This window comes from Gavia stellata, chromosome 15, assembly GCF_030936135.1.
Source record: "Gavia stellata isolate bGavSte3 chromosome 15, bGavSte3.hap2, whole genome shotgun sequence".
Taxonomy (NCBI): Eukaryota; Metazoa; Chordata; class Aves; order Gaviiformes; family Gaviidae; genus Gavia; species Gavia stellata.
In genome coordinates, this window is record NC_082608.1 from 8,776,068 (window position 1) to 8,788,580 (window position 12,513).

Below are 12,513 nucleotides of genomic sequence, written 5' to 3' on the forward strand. Positions count from 1 at the left end.
AAGAGTGGACCTCCTACCAAACTCTTCGCTGATAAGAAGTGGGTAAGTCAGTTGGCTGGAGGTTTTTAAAGTAATAGGGCTGTCAGGAACTTGATCTATTTCAACATGAAACCCTGAAAACTAATCAATAACAAGACACTAAATCAAATCATTATCAAAATGGAATGGTGCTTCTGTGGGAAGGTTAATTTTGCTCACTGGAGTGGGTGATAACACTGAAATAAAGGAAATTGAATCTCTAGCATTAACCTTGGAAGAAAGAAAGAAATATGCAAAAAGTATTACCTACAGAGAATGAGGAAGGGGATGAAAGAGGAGTAACATGGATCTGTAGAGGGTACAGAAAAGGTATTGAAGTGCAAAAGGATGAATGTACTTGCAGTTAAATATAATGCAGGTGATTTGAATAGTTTTTGTTTATGATGACTGCAATGTACTGCTAAAATGGAAGCATGAATCTTCTGTGCTAGAAAAAAGACTGCTGGAATCTACCTCCAGTGCTGAAATGCTGTATTTTCTCTATGAAAAAAACATGGAAGATGGAACACTTAAGTTCTAGTTTTAAAGCATGCTCACTAATTCTGTAAGTCTCAGTTAGCAGCACCTGGCCTCTTCAAAGAGGTGCTTATTCAAATGCATCTGTCTCTTCCTAAATGTGAAAAAATAATTTATGTAGATAGCAAAGTAAATGCAGATACCATGGAATAGGGTAACACTCTAGCACAGACTATTTGTAGGTCACCTCATCAAAGAACTAAATAGAACAATCCAGTAGGTAAATGATCTTTTAAATTTGATTCAGGGTTGTGGTTCCTAAGCTATGTATAGCTTAGCCTAACCTATTTAGTATAGAACTGGACAACTATGTAGCTGATGAACAGTCAAGAAGTATTGTGTGTGTCTGTAATAGGGATACTGTTCAGGTGGAGGGAGTTGTTTTGGGGTTTTTGAAGAACAAAAAGACATTTTTAGCAACCTTATAGGACAAATCAGGTTTTTCTTTACCATGGCAGTTAAGTATTTTTGCGTAGAGAACTGCTCTTGAACAATGTCTTTGTTATGCCAGATACCAGATATTTGGATTCACTGAGTATGAGAAGTACACCTTGGTGCCTCAAAATATTTTAGGAAAAGTTAAAATGGTAAATACATTTGAACTGCAGAAGGCTTTTCTTACCTGAAGTCCCAATTACAGACAACACTCTAAAAGAATAAGCTATCTTTTTAGGCAGATTATTGTGCTGAAACTCTGAAAAGAATAGTTTAAAAGTGTCTTGACACTGTTGCCAAGGGATTTGTTGCTCATGGTTGCCAGACTTTTAAGACTGATTTAGACAAGGCTATATTACAAGCTGAGCACCTACTAGAAACCAGAGAAGGCAACTAGAAGCATGTGTTGACCTGGAGGAGAATTGTGTGGTTTCAGAAGAAAATCAAATTCATGCTGCATCCTTCCTAGATTATTGCATTTATGCGGTCTCTACCCTTTACCCATTTTCCCCAAACCTACATGACATAGGTGACTGCTCAAGTGAGCAAAGCGCTTTTAAAGGCCTCATCCAGGAGCCTTAATCCTAGACTACACTTTTTCCCTTTTCCTTCCTCAAGTCCTGAAAGTCTCTGACAGTAAAAGCTCTTACTGTCCTCTCTACCTCTTGATTCTTCCCTTCCTGCCAGTACAGTACATCCCTAGCCTCTGGACATGGCCCTTGAACCTGCCTGACAGGTGGGCAGGCAGCAGCACACCATGTGTACATCTACATTACTTGTGGGGCACTGTAAAGGAAGAACCAGCATTTGGTTTGGTGTTATCCATTATGCTTCTAGGACTCTATGTCCACATCCTGTGTTTACCAGTAATGAAATTCATGCTAGTTACCAGCCTTAAGCATGCGCAGCACACCTGTACCTAGTACATGATTAAAAGATTTCTGTAGAGACTGCCTTGCTGCCCATGCACAGAGGGCAACTGTGAGCAGACTTTGTAGCCACTCTGCAGCTGGGAACTCTCTACATGGCACCCAGTGTGCTGTATGCCTGCTGCCAGGTAGGAAACTGTCTCAGGAGCACCACTAATACACTCAAGTGCATACTTTCAGGTATGGGTATGAAGCCAGCTGCAATCTAAAACAGAACTCCTTCAACCCACTGCATTGCTAACAGAGACTCACTGTGTCTATGCCAGAGCTACGCACAGTCTGGTTAGCCAGCTGGTGACTGCCTCCTTGGCCACCAGGTGAGCCAGGCAGAACATTCTGCCTGTTGGCTGCCAGCAGGACAGGGTGACCTGGAGGCAGCATACTTGCCACTGCTCATCTGCTGTACAGAATGCATCTAACCCCACTACACGGTTTTTGGTTTTAAAGCCCTAACATGATATGGATCAAGTTTCGAAAAATCCTATAGTTCACTGTATTAGCTGTAGGAGAGCTTCAAATGGGCTATTACAAGGACTGCCCCTCTTCCACTTTACGTGGAATCACTTTGAGATTAGTTATGTACCTGGTTTTAGCACACAAATTTAAAGCAGGCTTCCTAGAAATGTAAAATTGAAGTACACAAGTTTTGCTGCATGATCTTACATAAACCATTTTTGCAATATAGCAACAGTCTCTGTTGAAGTATGTATGTTCTCCTGCAATACTGGTAGTAAGAACAATAGATACTTTACTGACCCAATCCGTATCTTCAGCATGCCACTGAAAAGTTCAGGTGAATTTGAGATGATCCAGCCAATATGTATGACAAGTTCCTGCTGAACTACGGCTTCTCTTTCATCTTGTAAATGACATTTTTCATAGATGATGTTCTTAATCACTCCTGGAGATAAGGGATTAGAAATAACTTCTTCCTCTTGGCCAAAAGCTCCAAGTGTCACCTATGGTACATTGAAAACAATTCAGAAGATATGGACAGGAATAAAAGCACCATAGAAGCAATGCAGAAATTAATCTTCATGAACTCTACTTTTCTTGTTAAAATTTCACAATACAAAAATAATTTTATGTCAATGACTGATGCTTGTTAATACAGTTAGTTGGATGCTATTAAAATAACAAAATTCACTAAAGAACACAGTAAATATGTAATATATTTTTCCAAATGAAAATAAAAATACAAGACCACTGCTTTGGTTTCAAAACTAGCTGTATAATCACGACTGTACACTAGGTTTAGATAGTCTTTCATTTCTGATATTGCAGCTGTAGAGCTCACTTAAAATTCAGAATTAAACTCATAGTTTTGTTTTCTTATTTCTAATAGCATCCTAAAAGTTACAGCCTTCATTTTAAGAAAATATATTGCTGGTACTGGGTTGTTTAACCACAAAAAAGGAATTTCGTTAAAATTCTGATTTGCTTTTATCTAGTCAGTAAAACACAGCAACACTAATTTTTCTCATATAATAAAGATCATTATTATAAAGGGATCAGTGAAGGCAAGCAAGGTTAAAAAGTTGAAAGTAAACAGCTACAAATCATGCTGCATGCAGGTGCAGCTTCCTCTGTAGCTATGTAGCACCAGAAGTACATACCCAGACCTCAGTCTGGAGAAAGACAAATCTGTCATAATAGCATTGCACATAGGTAAGTATACCCATATACATATTTTAATACAAAAAATACATAATATTAAATTACTATTATTTGGAAACAGCTTTTCGTAAACTTCATTAAAATTATGCTGGGAGAAAAAAAAAGTCCCCCTTAGGAAAGGAAGAAACACCAATGATTAAACATTGTTTGGAACAGAAAACTAAAATCCTGGAAGACTTTTTGCTCAACTGCCACTCATCTGTTGTCTTATGCAGAGTTACAGAGTGAGTGGCTACATCTTCATTAAGTCTTAAAAAGAAGCCTTATTGCTTGACTCCAGCTACTTTTGTGAAATAAGAGGGCATATATATAAAATCTAAGGAGTTACATAAATCCTGCCTCTTCCTTTCTTATCTAGGCGCTGAACTGTCTCTTCCATACTGTTCTGTCATTAAATAAAAGTAAATTCATTAGCCCATAGTATATGCAAGTATTAAAAATATCTTTATTTTCTCTGTATTTTTCTTCCTCAGTAAGGATTTTTTAAGCCATTGGGTACTTTTAAAAGAAGCATCAGAGGCCTTCAAAACTAAAAAGCCAGTTTATTTAGTTTCTCTGTTATCATTCCTTAATACATTTCTGAGGAGTAAAGACTTACCTGCTTGCCCTGAACTAAAACATTAGTAATAGATGGTGCAAGGCTGTCCACTAGTTTACCTAAAAGACTTGCTGCGAAGCGCACAACAGACCTGAGGGCAGAAAACAGAGCAATCCCACTACGTATCAAAAGCTAGTTTAATGAATTCATATATAAGTTTGAAGTCTGCCACAGCAGAGATCTCAAAACTAACTCAGTAAATACATACATTATTTATAAAGCGGAATTTGGATCAGATTTTATGTAATCTTCAATGGATTTTCATTTTTTAGTCTAGATGGATATAGGTTAATGGATCAAAAATAAATTTAGTTAGAACTCATTAAACTACCAGCTCCATAACAAGCCTGTCATTCTTTTCTCAGCATCATCTTGAAAACAGACAGGTAAGAGATGCCAGCTTCTCTGTTGTGACATTTTCATCATTTTGCAAGATAACCCTGGTAAATTTTTAGTCTATTTAAGGAAGAGTTAGAAAGATTTTGCAAGAGAAAGTACAACACGTAACACCAAGGCTTTGTTTTGTTTTCCATGCTGAGGTAGTATTTCGCATATGTAGCATGAAAAGAAGAGACTTGTGTGAACTGCTACGTTAAAAACTAGTTGTAACTTCTTAGAAAAACATCTTTTCATATATCTAGTTGACAGTTAAAGATATAAATACTTTCAATAATAATTTCCTGACAACATACTAATAGACCCATATTTGAGCTTTTCTAGCACAGGCTTTGAGGCTACTAAGAATCATTTATCCACAGAGATAATGAATGAGTTGTAATATTCTATAGTGTTAGTGAAAAATTCAAACAGTTGATGTTGATTCCTGTGAAAACTGCTATGCACTTCTTAAGATTCAGAGCAAAGCATTTCAAAAATGCATTAGCTGATACTATCAAAATGCAAATAAGCAAAAAAAGAAAATCATGGAGCTCCATTTCAGATTTCTGGGCACTTTACCTGTTTCCCATGTACCAGTAAAGTAGTAATATGTGGGGTTATAGAAGAAGAAAATTTCTGTGCAAATGCAGCACTGTAGCGCAACACCAACCTATATGTATGTCACATGACAATCATGGAAGAGAAATGAAAAATAGTTTACATATTTTGTTTCTAAAAATACTTTTGATTTTTATTCTTTACAAAAAATACCACCAAGGTATTTTGGTTCTACCTTATTATTGGCAAAGGCCCATTTAACTGTATAAACAGACTAAAATGAAAAATGAAAACCAGGTTTTATATTTACAGACTCATCTGTTAGGAATAGTTACAGAGTGAGAGAACAGAATTCAGGACAGGCTCAACTCATTTCTTTGATAAAAAGAAATGAGATTTCTACTGAGCTTCAGGGCAAAGAAATTAATAAACAACCTGTAAATACCAACCTACTTGCTGAAACCTTTTAAAGTTATTGTGACAAAGTGAGGGTCAAAGCAAATTATTTTGGGGCAATAAACAAACTGTGTAAGTGTATCAACTTGACTGATTTATATTTGATCACCAGCCTTGCTACAGAAAGCTATTATCATGCCCTGTAAGAAATAAGAATATTAGTATTCTTATTATTTGAATTTAAATAAGAACTGTACATCGGCAATAGCACTCATAAAAAAGCGCTTATTACTCTTTTTTTATTTTACAAGATAAACCAATACAATCCTGTCAGTGAAGCTGTCCTTTTATTCCCCCTCTTTAAGTGCGTAAGGAGCCAGCTTTACTTTCTATAAACACAGGAGGAAAAAAAAAGGTGTAAAACAAAAGGAACATGATACATGTATACAAACCAGAGCTTTTTGCTGCCAGCTCGTCTATAGATTCTTTCAATATGCTCAGCAACAGTACCTAAATGCATTAAAAAAAACAAACAAACACAAACAAAAAACACAAGCAAAAAAGTTGCACAGGTTTTCATTTAATAGTAATAAGGTAAATCTGATGAGATCAGTTAATTCTGAATCAGCTTTAGTAAAGCACTTATTTATTGTGCTTAACATCTGAAATTTAGATGCAATCCAGTCCCCTATCATGCACTTGTATGTTGTTATGCAAGAAGCCAAACCAGATTTCAGCTAAATTTGCTGCTCATGCTATGAAGAGACCTATGATATCGCCTATTCTTGCAATATATTGGGGAAAATTAATCTACACACAAATTTGGCCTATAAAGATACATCCCCATCATAAGGTACATGCTCATACAGCAGATTTTGTTTTGGATACAGGATGCAAATACTCTCTCCACTGTCTTCCCTCTTTGTTGAGCTAAAACCTACAGGAAGCAACAGGAACGTCCTGTGCTTGACAGTGTAGTTCATTAAAGTGGTGTTATGTTTAGACAAAGTTTATAATAGCTGATATCCAAGACACGAGTTGTTTTCAGCTTTGTATATGAACAATAGATCACCTAGTTAATCATGTGGGACATGAGACTTCAATTTTACAGGAAGTTGGGAGAGTGTGAAAGAGAGGATCTTTAACTGCTTTGCAGCTCTGCCCTGAGTAACCACAACAAGGTGCCTGCAAAGATACCTAAGTGACTGTGTGAACTAGCTTTGGTGATCAGGTGCATTACAGCACTACTCTTGTGAAGCTAATTGTCACTGTTGCAAAGTACAACAGGGGATGTTGGACAGAAACATAATACATTATATTACTGATTTACTACTGTCCTTCTCCAAGCTCATTTTCTGTGTGCCAAACCCAAAGAGTACATTTTGTGAAGTATTAAAGTAGCGTCATGCTGTACAGACATGACCTCAAAAAGAGAAGACAGGAAAGGGGAAGACCACTGCTTCTAGGTCGAAGTAGGTAGTCCAGGATTCAGAGAAGGCATGAAGTACATTAATTACACTAATCAGAACAATAGATACCATTCTTTTGTCAACCCATAGTTGCTCATAGTGCATCAACTTGCTATTCTGACATATCTTCAACTGTGCAGGGGTCAAGTGGGGACCATTATGTTAAAGATAAAAGTGGTGACAAACATTGCGTTATTTAGACTTCATTTAGCTTCTAGATTTTAAATTCTCAGATGGAATGGCAGTGTTTTTCATGCCAGGCACTTACTGGTGAACAGTAAGTTCATCTATAACAACAACAGTGGTGGAAGTTGACTCACAAAATCATAGCCTGTGCCTGTCAGCTGGAACACCCAAGGTTTTTCAGCTTTTATTTTTAGATTTATGTTTTGTTGATTGTGATATCATTTAATGTCAGTCTCAGTAATCTCCAGTCGTAGGAGGACAGGAACTATTAGTCAGTGACTCAGACTGTTTAATGCAAGGTGCATATTAAAAACGTTATTATCGTCTACTATTTCATATGGGATGGCACAAAAAGGTCTGTACAAATTAGCTCTGAACAGTCAGAGGCACAACAGTACTGTTTTTTACCCAAATGGTTTCAGTGTAGTTTTTAAGTTCATCATCATGATCTAATGGTCAAAAGTGGTTATTGCTGGTTGCTTACAGAGGTTAGGAAGTCTGCCTCAAGTTATTTCCAGAGCAAAGGAGGACACAACCTAAAAAGGACTAAAAGACAGCTACTGAGGCTTTCAAAGCCCAACAACAGTACAGGTCACAGTGGCGAAAGAGCCTGCTTCAGAGGCTACACGTGCCTAACGCTTAGATTCTGACCATGACTTTGGATTCACATTGTATTTCAACAATGCACTGTGTATCAGCCAGTGAATTTTATTCCACTTTACATTGTCTTCCATGACATTTTTAATATAGCAATACGGATATAATGTATATTTATGTCAAAATGATAACTCTTCATCACAAGAACCATCTGCCATATCAAAATTATGAAGCAGGGCTCTATAACATGAGGTGGTGAGTTACACTGCTTGATGAATAACTAAGAGAATATTATTTGATCTTAATAGTCCTCTTTTTCTGAGGAGTATTCATATACACAAAGGCAGCTAATAAGCAGTCTTTGGAAAAAAACCCACCAAACCTTGCAGCACAAAAGCCACAAGCCTCAGTAGCCTCTTCTGAATTATTTTACATTAATCTGAATCCTGTGCTCTAATACAAAGCCATAATACCAAATTAGAGTAAGCTTCACAGATATACTGAATTAAAGTCTGATTACAAAGAGGTAAAATAAAACTTCAGTATAAAGCTTCATACATTTCAGACTGTTACAGACACACAAACTTGTCTTTAGTTTCAGTTTTCCATACAAGATCAAATCCCTTATGTTTTGTATCTGTGTTCAAAATTACAGCCAGATATAGCACCTGCCTACAAACAATCTAAAAGAGTTTATATATTTAGCAGCTCATTCCCCACCACACTATGAATTTGCATGTCCCATTTAATGCAGAAACTGCTTTAAATAGCAAAGAAAATAGCTACACAACTGCTTGCATGCATGGTCATTATTCATGTTCATTACAACTAAACGTACAGCTGCTTTCTGAAATACTCAGGATAGTCAAATGAAAGAAGCTCTTACCTTCCTTGGTGATAAAATTCGGTCCTTCCCTTTTAAGCAATATACTAGAGAGTAATGCTTGACTTGCTAGGCAATTGCAGTCCTTAAAAAAAAAAAAACAAAAAACCAGCAACAACATAACCACAAATAGCCTTCAGATTTTCAGTGAAGCAAAACCAGAAGAGCTATCAAAAATTTCAAGTGAAACCAAAGGGCTTTTTTTTTTTTTTTTTAATTAAAAAAAAAAAGGTCTACAGATTTTGTTTTTAAGGGGACTTCACAACTACTTCATACCCTATGTGTGCTGTATCCTTGTCACTGCTGCCTGCAGAGGCTTCTCCATGGTTCAAATTCAGTTGTAATAATTTGGCCTTGGAAATGTTTCCTGATTCTCTGTTCTTGGGTTCTGTCATTTACAGAAGAAATGCTTATAATGCCATAGGGAGCCAAGTAGAATACTTTGTGTGTTCCTATCGAATACTGGATCTAGAAACAGTCACTGGTAGTTTTCTTCTAGATACAGGAAAAATGCCAGATTGAAACTTTCCCTTGGTATCATTAAGAAGTTACCAGGCTATTAGACTGAATACCTACTGTTGAAGTCTTTTGAATTTTAGTCTAGCAATAAAATACCTATTCATAAGACACGTGACAAATGGATCCCCTTCTAGGTGGTCATTTATTACCAGAAGAAGATCTGGGTAGCTGGGAGAAGTGGAAGCCAACAGTTACAGCATGAAGGGTCAGAAAGTTCTGTGATGTTAAGATAAAGGACTGTCAAGAGGAAGATTCCCTGAGTATGAAGGGGAACATCAGCCATTTTATGTTACTAGCTATGTTATTAACATTGAACCATGACACTAATCATGTTGAGCTAAGTTGGCTGCTGTTAAAAAGAATACCAGCACATAATTTGTCATTTCATGAGAATGAAGTTACACTGTGCCTTTATCAAGTTTTCTTACATTAAGTTTCTGCAGGATCTCATATGTTGACTTGTTTTTCCAGTCATTAATATTTACATCTGGTTGCTGCTCAAGTTCAGAAGCATTTGGAGTACTAGACTGTCTCTTGACTTTTGAATGTTTCGGAAGATCCAACTCCTCCAAACTCTTAAATACAGGAGCCCTGAAAAATAAGTGTATCATTTCCTCACAGCTCAGAAAATATTTTAATTATCAAAGACTTCATCATTATTATTTACACATAGCCTTACTCTTCTGTTTCAGTGATTCTTAGGAAGTCAAGTTGTTCAACAACTGCTCCAGATATTAATGTCTGAAATGAAAAATTGAAAAAATTAAAAAAGATGCAGAAACATACATAACTATATAGTTGCCTTTTGATCTCAATATGTTGCTGGTGGTTTCCATTGAGAAAGTAGTTTCTTTATCTCAGTTCCAAATATCTTTATACTTTCAGAGTATTTTTCGTCTTTCTTAAAATCTGGCTTAAGACAGCAGAAGTCTCTCAGGGCTGCTGTCTCTCTTTTGCTGGCGTTCTGCTGTTCTTTTGCCTGCAATGTACAGCTTAATCAAGCAATGTCCAGCCCCACCCCCCAAAAAAGGTCTGATGAAAACACCTGAGATCAAGGATTGGCATTCCTCGGAGTCCTGCGTGATACCCGTGTTCTGGATTATAATACTTAAATTGTTTGAGGGATCGCTGAAGGGTGGGTAGTTTTCCCATCAGCCTCAGTAATGTTACAGGAAAATACAGCATAATAGCATTTCTTTCTCTGTAGTCATTCCTTAATCCAGGCATGCCTACCCTAAGTTTGCACATCAAATGCAGCTTACAAATACTTCTCTCTCAGACTATTACATACCTGAAATTCAATGCTGCATTTATCTGATGTAGCCATTACAATTCATTTACTCCAAATTTATATTAATTTTCTATTTATATACTTCCAGAGGAAACGTATTGTACTACAGCATTTTTAAGACTGCTTTTTGATGGTTCTCATTAGCTAAATAAATCTGAGTGTGTACTGTGAACTTGTAAATTCCATTTTCATTGTACATGAGTTGCAGTAGAATATTGATCTGTTACACTGTGAGATGATTGAATATAAAAAAACCACCTGCTTTGCTTTTATTGCTAGTGTCATTCATTCTTTGACTTGCATATCTGCTTGAACACATGACGACAATGAAGGTGAAAATCAGAATAAAGCTGCAAGTCTTCTAAGCATACACATTTTTAAATGAAATTGTATTTTGTATATTGCACAAGAAAAAAGAGCATTCACCCAATTAGAGACACACATTCTATCTCTAGGCACGTTTACACATACATATCTAAATGAAGCAGCTGAATACAATTCACAAAGATTCAATATATATTTTGTTGAAATAGATTAATTGTTTAAGAAAACACCATGAATTAGACATGTCCCTTGTCCCACATCCTCTGCCATAATGAAACAAGGCCATTTCCAAAATGTGACAACTGTGCAGTAAGATTGAGAGATTATAGTTAAACTGATGGACAAAGCACACCCTGTTCCACCAGTAAATGCACTGATCACCAATGTCTACCATTCATTTATAAAAAGGGTAAAAGAAAGATGTAAAGGCTTTGGAAAGCTGCAAAAGAGAAAGGGATGTTCATAAATAAGAGATGCAAGACAATTTCCATTTAACCCAAACCAGTTTTCATATCCTTAGCTTCATGCCGTAACAGGAACTATATCTTAACAATTAATATGCTGCAACATAATTAAACATGTTGTACTGACATATGGAGAAGTTAGCACATTGCATTTACAGATGCGGTAAGAATTTATCTCTGAAAAAAGTATAAGGCATTCTTATGGGTTTTTTTTTTAATAGATTTCATTCAGAAATCTACAGGGGGATTGAGCAAGTATGTAACTATTCAATGAAGTTGTATTAGGGCCCTGTTACACTAATGATTCTCTCAATGGCAGATCCACTGGAAGTGATTTCTGCACATGATTCAACCCACTCTGTTGGCCTACAAAAGTTACCATCTCTTCACTTCCGCAATATTAACTGTTATTAACCGAATCCGGTTTTGCTTTGCTTTTGCACCTGATCATTCTATAGTTTTGGGTTACGGCATGGTTAGATGCAAATTCATGAGCAGAACTGAAGCAGGGGCAATGACCAGCGACAAACCTGGGAGGGTAGAAATCGCCCGTGCTGGACCCTTCATCAGTAATTCCAGTAACTGCAGCCTTAATCTGCACCAGAAGACAGCCTGAGCCAGGCTAACAGCAGTCCTACCTCCCCGCTGTCACTCCTGCCTGTGTGGTTGCTCTGCTGGCTCTGGTGCATGCCTGACTCACAGGGAACAGGGAATATGACAACTGCTCTGCAGCAGGGGCCAGGCATCAGATCCCTTAACCACATCTTAACTATTTTCAATGGTAAATCATGACTGTAGGTAACAGATGAAGCCTCAGGGAGCTCACAGTACAATTTTAAAGCACCATACCTCATACAGCTGCTTTTTTGTTTTTTTTTTTAAAGCTGCCTTAAAGCCAAATAAACATTTGTTTGTAGTTTTACCATGTGCTCTTTTTAATGGATAACAAATAAAGCAGAGGCCAATGACTGTCAATATCTTAAATACTTTAAAACTACTTATTAATTACTTTTTTAAAAAAAAATATCTTTCTAGAAGGTCAATGAGTGTGGAAGGGGAAGTTCACTCCCTTACGACTGTAACAATGTAGTGCTTAAAATAGGGACACATTATATAGATTGAGAAATTTCTCGTCTGCTAATACATCAGTTTAATCAAATGCAACGCAAGAAAGTCATTGCGGTTAAATTTAAAATAAACACAAACACAACAACAAACAGTCAACAAATGAAAGGTTTTCCATGGACAGTAATG

General features: G+C 36.7%; 1 protein-coding gene across 5 annotated transcripts in view; it reads right to left on the reverse strand.

The window, feature by feature from the left end:
• PHKB (phosphorylase kinase regulatory subunit beta) overlaps window positions 1–12,513 on the reverse strand; it is an 83,367-nt gene that overhangs the window by 10,376 nt on the left and 60,478 nt on the right. For 4 of the 5 annotated variants that reach the window (XM_059824731.1, XM_059824728.1, XM_009813019.2 and 1 more), the window contains 6 exons: window positions 9,860–9,921; window positions 9,609–9,771; window positions 8,665–8,746; window positions 5,979–6,036; window positions 4,195–4,285; window positions 2,676–2,878 (listed from right to left, as the gene is read on the reverse strand). In XM_059824731.1, coding sequence (XP_059680714.1) covers window positions 2,676–2,878; window positions 4,195–4,285; window positions 5,979–6,036; window positions 8,665–8,746; window positions 9,609–9,771; window positions 9,860–9,921 — 659 coding nt within the window. Of the gene's footprint in view, window positions 1–2,675; window positions 2,879–4,194; window positions 4,286–5,151; window positions 5,243–5,978; window positions 6,037–8,664; window positions 8,747–9,608; window positions 9,772–9,859; window positions 9,922–12,513 lie in introns of all 5 variants that reach the window. The other variant, XM_059824729.1, reaches the window with a different exon arrangement.